This window comes from Oncorhynchus mykiss, chromosome 19 (genome assembly GCF_057628025.1).
Source record: "Oncorhynchus mykiss isolate SJ-2025 chromosome 19, ASM5762802v1, whole genome shotgun sequence".
NCBI classification, from domain to species: Eukaryota; Metazoa; Chordata; class Actinopteri; order Salmoniformes; family Salmonidae; genus Oncorhynchus; species Oncorhynchus mykiss.
In genome coordinates this window covers 30,709,658-30,721,975 of record NC_143040.1, presented here as the reverse complement: position 1 = coordinate 30,721,975, position 12,318 = coordinate 30,709,658, and the positions used below count along the sequence as shown (strand labels likewise).

The 12,318-nt window shown below is 40.9% G+C and overlaps 1 protein-coding gene across 9 annotated transcripts in view; it reads left to right on the top strand.

The window, feature by feature from the left end:
- The window catches only part of LOC110497495 (long-chain-fatty-acid--CoA ligase 1), a 64,288-nt gene that overhangs the window by 41,315 nt on the left and 10,655 nt on the right, over positions 1-12,318 (top strand). For 5 of the 9 annotated variants that reach the window (XM_021573626.3, XM_036954462.2, XM_090210771.1 and 2 more), the window contains exons 4-15: positions 2,719-2,783; positions 3,077-3,178; positions 3,685-3,784; positions 4,464-4,639; positions 4,874-4,906; positions 5,084-5,135; positions 6,201-6,274; positions 7,254-7,331; positions 8,060-8,194; positions 8,744-8,878; positions 11,370-11,465; positions 12,035-12,107. In XM_021573626.3, the coding sequence (XP_021429301.1) occupies positions 2,719-2,783; positions 3,077-3,178; positions 3,685-3,784; positions 4,464-4,639; positions 4,874-4,906; positions 5,084-5,135; positions 6,201-6,274; positions 7,254-7,331; positions 8,060-8,194; positions 8,744-8,878; positions 11,370-11,465; positions 12,035-12,107 (1,119 nt within the window). Of the gene's footprint in view, positions 1-2,718; positions 2,784-3,076; positions 3,179-3,684; positions 3,785-4,463; positions 4,640-4,873; positions 4,907-5,083; positions 5,136-6,200; positions 6,275-7,126; positions 7,332-8,059; positions 8,195-8,743; positions 8,879-11,369; positions 11,466-12,034; positions 12,108-12,318 lie in introns of those variants that run through there. The other 4 variants (XM_090210775.1, XM_090210774.1, XM_090210776.1 and 1 more) reach the window with 2 other exon arrangements.

Sequence of the window (12,318 nt, the reverse complement as noted above, 5' to 3'; positions counted from 1 at the left end):
TACTGGTACCCACTGTATATAGCCTCATTATTGTGTTTATTTTATTTCTTACTGATTTCTTTTGATTTTTCCCATGATGTCAAGCAAAGGGGCACAGAGTTTAAAGGTAGGCCTTGAAATACAACCACAGGTACACCTCCAATTGACTCAAATTATGTCAATTAGCCTATCAGAAGCTTCTAAAGTCATGACATTTTCTGGAGTTTTCCAAGCTGTTTAAAGGCACAGTCAACTTAGTATATGTAAACTTCTGACCCACTGGAATTGTGATACAGTGAAATAATCTGTCTAAACAATTGTTGGAAAAATTTATTTGTGTCATGCACAAAGTTGATGTCCTAACAGACTCTAGTTTTAACAGGAAATTTGTGGAGTGGTTGAAAAACAAGTTTTTAATGGCTCCACCCTCAGTGTATGAACTTCCGACTTCAACTGTATGTGTAGTACGCTGATGCAAATAGTCTGTGTATATACAGTGCCTTGCGAAAGTATTCGGCCCCCTTGAACTTTGCCACATTTCAGGCTTTCAGACAAAGATATAAAACTGTATTTTTTTTGCGAAGAATCAACAAGTGGGACACAATCATGAAGTGGAACGACATTTATTGGATATTTCAAACTTTTTTAACAAATCAAAAACTGAAAAATTGGGCGTGCAAAATTATTTAGCCCCCTTAAGTTAATACTTTATAGCGCCACCTTTTGCTGCGATTACAGCTGTAAGTCGCTTGGGGTATGTCTATCAGTTTTGCACATCGAGAGACTGACATTTTTTCCCATTCCTCCTTGCAAAACAGCTCGAGCTCAGTGAGGTTGGATGGAGAGCATTTGTGAACCGCAGTTTTCAGTTCTTTCCACAGATTCTCGATTGGATTCAGGTCTGGACTTTGACTTGGCCATTCTAACACCTGGATATGTTTATTTTTGAACCATTCCATTGTAGATTTTGCTTTATGTTTTGGATCATTGTCTTGTTGGAAGACAAATCTCCATCCCAGTCTCAGGTCTTTTGCAGACTCCATCAGGTTTTCTTCCAGAATGGTCCTGTATTTGGCTCCATCCATCTTCCCATCAATTTTAACCATCTTCCCTGTCCCTGCTGAAGAAAAGCAGGCCCAAACCATGATGCTGCCACCACCATGTTTGACAGTGGGGATGGTGTGTTCAGCTGTGTTGCTTTTACGCCAAACAGAACGTTTTGCATTGTTGCCAAAAAGTTCAATTTTGGTTTCATCTGACCAGAGTACCTTCTTCCACATGTTTGGTGTGTCTCCCAGGTGGCATGTGGCAAACTTTAAACAACACTTTTTATGGATATCTTTTAAGAAATGGCTTTCTTCTTGCCACTCTTCCATAAAGGCCAGATTTGTGCAATATACGACTGATTGTTGTCCTATGGACAGTCTCCCACCTCAGCTGTAGATCTCTGCAGTTCATCCAGAGTGATCATGGGCCTCTTGGCTGCATCTCTGATCAGTCTTCTCCTTGTATGAGCTGAAAGTTTAGAGGGACGGCCAGGTCTTGGTAGATTTGCAGTGGTCTGATACTCCTTCCATTTCAATATTATCGCTTGCACAGTGCTCCTTGGGATGTTTAAAGCTTGGGAAATCTTTTTGTATCCAAATACGGCTTTAAACTTCTTCACAGTATCTCGGACCTGCCTGGTGTGTTCCTTGTTCTTCATGATGCTCTCTGCGCTTTTAACGGACCTCTGAGACTAATACAGTGCAGGTGCATTTATACGGAGACTTGATTACACACAGGTGGACTGTATTTATCATCATTAGTCATTTAGGTCAACATTGGATCATTCAGAGATCCTCACTGAACTTCTGGAGAGAGTTTGCTGCACTGAAAGTAAAGGGGCTGAATAATTTTGCACGCCCAATTTTTCAGTTTTTGATTTGTTAAAAAAGTTTGAAATATCCAAGAAATGTCGTTCCACTTCATGATTGTGTCCCACTTGTTGATTCTTCACAAAAAAATACAGTTTTATATCTTTGTTTGAAGCCTGAAATGTGGCAAAAGGTCACAATGTTCAAGGGGGGCGAATACTTTCGCAAGGCACTGTATATTGCAAAAACGAGGGAACAATGATTTAATGATAATGTGCCTAATTCAATTGAAAATCACCACATACCATATTATACACATCCTACCTTTAAATTTCAGGCTTTCTTACAACTTTGTCTGCATCATGCTATTCTTTCTAGCAGCACACTCTATTGGGATGTGTGCATTATCTGCAAAATTGGTGCATACCTGCCGACCTAGGTTTGTAACCAAATACTATTTGAAATCTTTCACATACTTTTAGCCTTTGCTTTTGTCTGTCTGGAGTTCCAGATGGAAGGATTTGCACATGTGCAAATTGGTCCCATTGCACCAGGCAAGCTCAATTAAGTACAGACAAAGTATTTTAAATAATTTCAAATAAGGATTTTAACCCCGGTCTAGTTGTAACTGACTTGTGGTTTATCATCAAATCAATGTGTATTGGTCACGTACACAGATTGGCACGTTATCGCAGGTGCAGCAAAATGCTTATGTTTTGAGGGGTAACACTGGAGTAATATTTAGCAATACACACATCTACAAATTCAAAAACTTTTATATTAAGTTGTGAGAAGAATATTGTTTAAGGACCATGGTTTTCCGTTAGTAAGCATGTAGAGAACCGCAGAGTTTATCACCAGGGCACTGTCTTTTACTTTCCAGTTGATAGGCCCTGTCTAGGATCAAGAAAACCCAACCAGCCTTACAAGTGGCTGTCATACCGAGAGGTGAGCTATACTACCAATTTTTGGTTAGATGGAAAAAGTAGTTGCAGTTGGTTTCTCTTTGAGCAACGGACTTTAGACATTTTACAGCTTATTTTGTTAATTAGTTCATTCTTCAGTCAGTCAGTTTTTAGCAATTAACTGAATTGGATATATACGCCATTAACAAATGAGCGATGTGCCAATTTTTATATTTTTTTACCTTTTTTGAAATTCATATCAGTGAATTCCCTCAAACCGGTATAGTTGTTCAAATGGGGAAAAAGCTGAGCATCTTTGCTATTTGTTTTGTGAAGGTGGCAGACAAAGCCGAGTGCATTGGCTCGGCTCTTCTCCACAGAGGGCACTCCCAGACTGGAGACAAGCATATTGGCATCTTTTCCCAGAACAGGCCAGAGGTAAGAGGAATGAGTAGCAACAATTCTTCTTTCTCGCCCTCTTTCTTACACTCTCTTGCTTTCACTTGTGCGCACATCCCCTTTTACATTCACTGGCTGCGTCTGAATACCTGTACTTGTGTATACTAAAATAAAGTTTAGCATGTAATATTTCAAAAATGTACTTTTTGACTAGGATCTAGTATGAATTTCCTCCGCTCTATTGAGGAAGAGAATTTCCAGGATGTCATATTTTGGCTTCTCATCTGAATTTGCTCCACACTATTGAGAAAGTGCATGGTCTTTTCAGACCCAGGTGTGTTTGACAACAGCTTATAGTCTGATAAGGTGACACCTCAGTACATAAATATGTTGATATTTGTTGCTTACGGGATACATATTTACTAAACCGTCTGATAAATAGTATGGATTGTACATAATGTGTATATACTTTTAGCAAGAATGATTTCGGATCCGGTGTGAAAATTTGACCCCCATACTGATGTTATCCTTGTCCTCTCCTACAGTGGACCATTTCAGAGCTGGCCTGTTACACATACTCCCTGGTGTGTGTACCACTGTATGACACGCTAGGCCTCGAGGCCATTGAATACATCATCGACCAAGGTATGTCACAAGGCAACCACAAACGCCATTTGGAACAAGGTCACACTAGTGCGGCCTGATATCCAAAATCGACCCCTAGACTTTTCCATAGAAATAGAATTACTAGAACAGGAAAAGCCCCTTAGATTATGGCAATTTTACTCATGGGTACCACACACTCAAGATGCTATATTACGGCAGTTATTTCGAGCTGAATGGGTTGGAGAGCTGCAAGTACTATGGCTGAAGTTCCAATTCAGAAAGCAAGGTGCGGCTATTACCATAGATCGTACACCTATTGAATCCTTCCAGATCTACACAGTGTGCTAAGGGGCTACAGTAGCTACATTCCACACTGGCAAACGTATCAAGCAGTATCAAGCAGCAGACACGGCGGCCCTCAAAGATTTGTTCATGATATGGAAGTTATCATTTGAACATAAGTTTATAAAGCACTGAACTCTCACAATAACACTGAAAACATAAAAGAAATGTAATCTGCATTAACTGTCATTTAGATGACAAGTCATGGTTGTCACTGTAGGCATTCTACAAAAACATTACATTTATGTGTAACTAAGTACATTTCTCAGGACAAAAGACAGGACTATACCTCACACCATTACGACCGTCACAGAGCATTCAAAAATAACAGTTGACCATAAAAGTAAAATAACCCAGTGCCATCCCATGTTTTCAGCCGCTATCTCTACGGTGATCTGTGACTTGGTGGACAAAGTGCGGCTCATCCTGGACTGCGTGAGCGGCAAGGAGCACACATTGAAGACAATCGTGCTCATGGAGGCCTTCGACAAGGAGCTTGTGGCCCGCGGACAGCAGAGCGGCATCGAGATCCTTAGCCTGAAGGAAGTGGAGGTAAGCTCTAAAATGTCATGAACTTCTATGTTTAGGGTAGACGCGTTTTAGCGAAGGCTCTTATCCAGAGGCTCATAGATCAAAACGAGCACTCTGCTCGAACACGCTGGTTTTCTCCAATGTTCTCTAGTTTTATTTGATTATGCTTATCCCAGCGAGTTAATGTTTCAATGCGGGGTAAATGAAACTGAATGATGTGTCGTGTTTTCTTTATGGTTTCTTTGTCATCCTCAGGCTGTTGGCAAAGCCCACCACCAGCAGCCATTGGTAAGTAGGACTGCACAAAGCCATATTGCGATTAATTCAAACAGTGGTGATTTTGATGACTCCCAAAGAAACAAGTAATAGGTTATTATTCTGTCTTTGTTATTTGTTTATCTGATATGTCTGTACTGTTAAAGTAACATGCTACTAGATCTTAAATCTCTTTGTGGTCTGCTATAGCCCCCAACACCAGATGACCTGGCACTCATCTGCTTCACTAGTGGAACCACAGGTGTGTGTGGTGTGCATTCATTCTGCTTTCATGTCATTATGTATTTGTGATCATGTCATCTGTATTTCACAATGTAGATATCCCACATTAAAACAAATGTATTTTATAAGGCCCTATGTTTTTACACTGCTGCTACTCGCTGTTTATTATCTATGCATAGTCACTTTACTCCTACCTACGTACAAATGACGTCGTCAGCACATTGACTTGGTACCGGTACCCACTGTATATAGCCTCATTATTGTGTTTATTTTATTTCTTTCTTTAGTTTATTTAGTAAATATTTTCTTCTATTTATTGAACTGCATTGTTGGTTTAATGGCTTGTAAGTAAGCATTTCACAGTAAGCTCTAAACATGTTGTATTTGGCGCATGTGACAAATAAAATAATTGATTTGAGATACCTGTCCTGAAACCCCATAGAGTAAGCAATGCAGAGGTAGAAGCACAGTGGTCAGGAAAAACTCCTTGGAAGGCAGGAACAGGAAGAAACCTAGAGGAACAAGGCTTCGAGGGGTGGCCTGTCCTCTTCTGGCTGTACCGGGTAGAGATTTAACAGTACCATTTAAGGCCAGATTGTTTTTTTTTAATATGTTCATAGAGGACCAGCAGGGCCAGAAAATAACCATAATGGCTATAGAGGGTTCAAACACTTCAAGATGCTAAGGTCAGACTTTTCATAGTCAGGGATTTCAAAGTTTCAAAGTAGGGAGAGTAGACATTGTAAAAGTATGAACAGTCTTACTGGAAAGCAACACAGTAGAAAAAATAGGCCAGTACACTGACATGTCGTGTTAAACATTTAATACAAATAGTATGATAGTCAAGTGTGAAGTAACACACTGTGTATATGCAAGCATGATCAGGAGGATGTGTGTTACACTTGGACCCTCGTGACAAGAATGATCCAGTTGATAAAAAACGGTACTAATTCATTGTGTTTCCATGAATGGAGATTCCCACGTTAATTATTGACTCTTTTATTAGTGATATTGCGTACTGGAAATATGATGCATCTAACCATCAAGATTTAATAAACGGTCACTTGTTTTCTTTTACTCCCAGGAAACCCAAAGGGTGGAATGCTTACACATGGCAATGTTATCGCCAATTGTGCTGCTTTCATCAAGATAACAGAGGTAAACTAACCACCCTTTTGATTAATTTGTTCCCCGAATGGCATATCACAGGAAATGTAAGCATTGTGAATATCAAAAAATATAGGCATCATGACACGTGATTTGCATGACAACATATTTTAAATTTTGCCACTGCATATTCTCACAGAAGGCAGATTGCATACTGTTTGTTCTCATGAAAAGCCTTGTTTGGGGCATTGGGATACTAGTTTAACAACCTAGATACCCCCAAAGTTCTCCAAACCGACGCTCCTTGGTCTGCAATCTTCTTAGTTAGAGAACTAACACGAGAATCTGAGCAAGGTGTGTAAACGCAATAACAAGCAGCTGACACGTATAAAAACAACAAATCAAGTTTTGTGCTCGTGTATTGTCTATGGCTGCCCAATTCTGATATTTTGCCAACATGGTCTTTTGACCAATCAGATCACGTATTTGAATGGGGACTTATTATGGGGCGGCTGGTACCTTAGTGGTTAGAGCATTGGGTAATCGAAAGGTTGCTAGATTGAATCCCCGAGCTCACAAGGTAAAAATGTCGTTCTGCCCCTGAACAGTGCCGCACTGTTCCCAGGCCATCATTTTAAATAAGAATTTGTTCTTAACTGACTTGCCTAGTTAAATCAAGGTAAAAAAAATTTATTATGATTAGTGTCATGTTAATATGTACTGTTGTATTCCACACTGTATAAAGCTGCTATTTTCCAAGCCTTGCCGCCGCCCTGCTAAATGCCCTTTAAAATCAAGCCAGTTATTTGTTTTCTTGCTTTTGTTCCTCAATCTTTGTGTTGACTTTCCTGTCTGTCCTATCTGTTCCCTCTTTTTTTCCATTCCATGTATTTTTCTGCCCAGTGTCTACTCAGAGCATACTCGAGCACATCCTTAGTGCTGGGCTTATCTCCTTCCTACCATTGGCCCACATGTTTGAGAAGGTTTTTGAGGTAATGTAATGCCTGATGTGTGTGTGTGTCTTCCGTAGGTGCACTGCATGCTGAACCTCCACGACATTCACATGTCCTACCTACCTCTAGCACACATGTTTGAGAGGGTGGTGGAGGTATGTACTGAAACTGATAGAATGAGGAAGCAGGAACCCCTCGTTTCATTTCACCCTTGTTAATACTAAGAGTTTTTTTTTTTTGACAGGGGGGACAAACATTTTTTGCCCCATGCTACAGAGTGTTATATCGGTCTGCTAATACAGGACTAGTGAAGGCCCAGTGCACAACGTTTTGTATGAAAGAAAAAAACATGCTAAATTATTTTTTTAGGGTGTGCTTTCGGATATATACATATTGTGTATTTGACCTTAAAGTGGCAATCAGCAGTATAAACAATAACAAAGCTTTCTCCCCACCCCTGGTTCTGTAAAATGCTGAGGGATGGGGCTGTAGAAATTGAATCGTTCTCAGATTCATAGATTGCTTTGGATGTAACGATTGAGCATCCGTGATATCAACATTATACTTTTAGCCTTGTTTTGTGGCTATATTGTACATTTTCTTTGTTTACAGAGTAAAACAAGCTTATATTTTGGGTTCTGATGGGGTATGAAAAAAAATTGATGTAGCAATTGTAAATTGCCCCTGTTTAATACACAAGTCATACTTGGGCTTAGCTTGATTTAGTTTTTCCGGTACCATGGAACCAATGGAATAGCCACAAGTGCGAACTCTAAGCAAAATCACCTAAAATATAAAGAACATATTTGACACCTGTACTTGGCAGTTAACGGACACTCTTCCTTTTCGTCTGCCTCCCCCTCACACCACCTCCGTTCGCCAGGGAGTGATCCTGGTGCACGGTGCCCGGATTGGCTACTTTCAGGGGGACATCCGGCTCCTGATGGACGACCTGAAAACCCTGCAGCCCACAGTCTTCCCTGTCGTCCCCCGCCTGCTCAACCGCATGTTTGACAAGGTCAGATATACTGTAGACCCTGAGGGATGTTTTCAACAATAATATGACCATATCACTTAGTACCGGTAGCTGGATTTATTTGAATTGGACATACACAAAAGACTAATACAAACCATTTCTTAGAACAGTTGTACATGTGTATCGAAACCTTATTTAAAGCATGGGTGGGTGTGGGCAAAGGTTTGTAAATCAAGATGCTTCAAAAACCATTTAAAGGTGTGTTGGACTGAATTAAACTACAGATTTCAAATAGCTCAGTGGCCTAGATTGATATGTTGTTGAATACTTTCTTCTTTGGAGAAGGGGCGGTATGTAGCCCAGAGGTCAGACAGGCGGACCAGTAGCCGGACAGTCGCTGGTTCAAATCCTGGGCTGGGCAATAAAAGAGCAAACTAAACTGTCAACCAACGAGCTGCTGCTTTACAGATTGTAGCTACCCATCCACTCCAGTCTTGCCCTTGACGGAGGCACAAGGTTGGGAGCAGGGTAAGAGACAAATATCCTTTGCAAGATGGACAACTAAGATTTTTTTCTGTCTCTCCTTCATAGATCTTCGGACAGGCCAACACGCCACTGAAGAGGTGGCTGTTGGTTTTTGCCTCCAGGAGGAAGCATGCGGAGATGATGAATGGTGTGGTCAGGAAGGACAGCTTGTGGGACAAGCTCATCTTCCAAAAAGTCCAGGTACCCATGGATAGGAACCAGATCGTGCTAGAAAGGACAATGTTGACTTTAATGTAGCGACTTACATGAGCTAAGTTTAGGTTTCGGGTTCTGGGTGAGGGTTAAGGTGTTTTTTTAATTTAGTTAGGATTGTGGGTATTGTAAAGACTAGGGTTAATGGTAAAACAATTGGTAGTAAGAAAGTGCCACACATTAGCATTTGGCAAATTTTGTATGAAGTATTATAATGCAACCCAGCTCGCTGGTCACCATTGCATCTCCCACCTGCAGCACACGCTCCAGCAGGTATATCTCTCTAGTCACCCCCAAAACCAATTCTTTCTTTGGCCGCCTCTCCTTCCAGTTCTCTGCTGCCAATGACTGGAATGAACTACAAAAATCTCTGAAACTGGAAACACTTATCTCCCTCACTAGCTTTAAGCACCAACTGTCAGAGCAGCTCACAGATTACTGCACCTGTACATAGTCCACCTATAATTTAGCCCAAACAACTACCTCTTTCCCTACTGTATTTAATTAATTTATTTATTTTGCTCCTTTGCACCCCATTATTTTTATTTCTACTTTGCACATTCTCCCATTGCAAATCTACCATTCCAGTGTTTTACTTGCTATATTGTATTTACTTTGCCACCATGGCCTTTTTGCCTTTACCTCCCTTAATCTCACCTCATTTGCTCACATCGTATATAGACTTGTTTATACTGTATTATTGACTGTATGTTTGTTTTACTCCATGTGTAACTCTGTGTCGTTGAATGTGTCGAACTGCTTTGCTTTATCTTGGCCAGGTCGCAATTGTAAATGAGAACTTGTTCTCAACTTGCCTACCTGGTTAAATAAAGGTGAAATAAAAAAAATAAAAATAAAAAACCCTTAACTTATTGGGGGGGGTGGAATGCACATGCAAAATTACAAGTGATCTGCGGTTGTGAGTCCTGTTGTACGTACTGCCAAATTTTCTAAAACAACATTGGATGCGGCTTATGGCAGAGAAATTGACATTACATTTTCTGGCAACAGCTCTGGTGGACATTCCTGCCGTCAGCATGCCAATTGCACACACCCTCAACTGCATATTTTAGTGGCCTTTTGGCCTCAGCACATGTGTAATGATTATGCTGTTTATTCCGATTCTTTATATGCCACACCTGTCAGGTGGATAAATTATCTTGGCGAAGGAGAAATGCTCACTAACAGGGATGTAAACTAATTTTTGCACAACTTGAGAGCGAAGCTTTTTGTGTGTATGGAACATTTCTGTGGTGACGACAAGGTCGAATCATGACGTCGGTGTTCTTCAGGTTGGAGCTCTAGAAAGATGCCAGAGTTCCCGACTCGAAATTCCGAGTTGGATTACCGTTCAAAACGTATTTTCCCAGTCGGAGCCTTTTTTTCTCTTTCTTCTAGAGTTCCCAGTTGTCTTGAACTCACTGAAGTCTGAGATTTCCGAGTGCGCCAGAAGTCCTGCTGGATTGACAGCATGGCCAATGTTGAATCCTTTTAAGCTTGGAAAAGAGACCCTTAAACCCAGATTTGGACCACACCCACTCCACTGAATAGCAGGCTAGTGATTGCTTTGCAATGCTTTCAGTTAGCCACTGAGTTGTGTAATGTTTATGGCCAATGAGCACCGATAGGTTTTTATCTATAATTTCTCTTCCTATAACAAGGATTTAAATGGATTTCCCAGTAGATTGTCGACTTGATTCATGATGACTGCAAGTTAAGATTGAAACTTTTATGTTGACATGATCAGTCCAATCAAAGCTACGGTAAATATAACGTGATTTTTATCTGTGGCTTATGACCTTGAGCCGCCATGGATGGGCACTTTTAATGTAACTCTATGGCAGCACCCAAGGGGCTTGAGCACTCCCTGTAGATTTTGCGGGGACGCAGTGTCCCTGTCAGTGACGGAACACTGAGCAAATCATGTCGCAACTAGAGAACATTACCAACCCCTACACTCCATATTTTCCGCTGGCTGCCCCACCACCACAGAAAGCACTGAGCAAGGCTGAAATACCTGCATTTTGGAGCTGTGTTCAGAAAGCAAAAAAGAGACTATTTTGTATGCGGCTTTATTAACTCAATGATTTTAACTTTTTTTTAAAAATGTAAGTTGTTTGCGAACAGATGAGACATGTATTAATGTAAAACAGGCAACGTTAAAAGAACTGGTGGGGTACAAAATGGGTCGCCACTGTTCTTTATGAAGGTTAATTAACTCACTGGTTTGAGACCAGAAAATCAACCAAAAATGGCACTGCTAATTATTTAAATGTAAAGTCATAATTTCTTCCTAGTTTAAGTTCAGGCTGGAGTATTTTTTTCTTCCATTAATTTACCAAAAATATATTAAAGAAAATTACTCAAGACACATGCGACCCACTCAACCTCCCTCAACCCAAATTTGAGAATCGCTGGTCTATTGTGTGAGGTACAACCATGGCTGTCAATAACGTCTTTTCTCCTTTGTGCTCTCCAGAACAGTCTTGGGGGTCGTGTGAGGCTGATGATCACAGGAGCGGCCCCAGTTTCTCCGACCGTCCTGACGTTCCTTCGTGCCGCACTTGGCTGTCAGGTGAGACTGCCCATCATTGATTTACTAATTTAAATAACAGGTGAACAAAAGGATAAACTCTCTAGTTCAATTCTTCCACCAACCCATTGCTTCTAAATGTGTGGGGAAGACTGCACAAATGCCCCCTTTCCCAGAGAATTTGGATGCAGAGCCTGGTTGCATTCTAATTCTTTAACCTTCTAAAGAGGTTTGCACTCATTCACTCCCCCTAATGCATTTAAAAGCATTGGATTGGTACAAGCATGGCTGGAAGGAATTTCCCCCATATCCAACACACTAGTCCTTTCCTTTTAAATCCTTTAGGAGTTTACAGGCGCACTCTTTGGGAGAAAGGTAGAGAATCAGAATGTAGCCCGTTTAACACCCTAGAGAAGTAGCTCCCTCTTTTGACACTTCCTGTTTGTTCAATCATGTTCTCTTTCTCAGTCAAAACAATCACGTCATGCTTGGGAATCAACCTCCTATCCAACCAGCCTGCTGTGGTGCCGAAGATAGATAATACTAGCATCAGAAACACAAGTTACTCCATTAGTGCTTTCAAATCAATGTCTGGTGCTTCTACTTGACAGTTTTACGAAGGCTATGGTCAGACTGAGTGCACAGCTGGGTGTACCATGTCCGTGCCTGGGGACTGGACAGCAGGTAATACACACATTCAAGCGTTACCGACACATTCAATTACTACCACATCACACAACGCATACCACCACATGCTTAATCCAACAAGCAAGTCACACATGGCTCTACACCCTCTCTACACTCTGATTATACAACAACAGTTTTACTTCTGTCTTGTGGCTCACTGGAATCTTCATGAAACCTTATGAGATCATGTTGGCATTATGAAAGAACA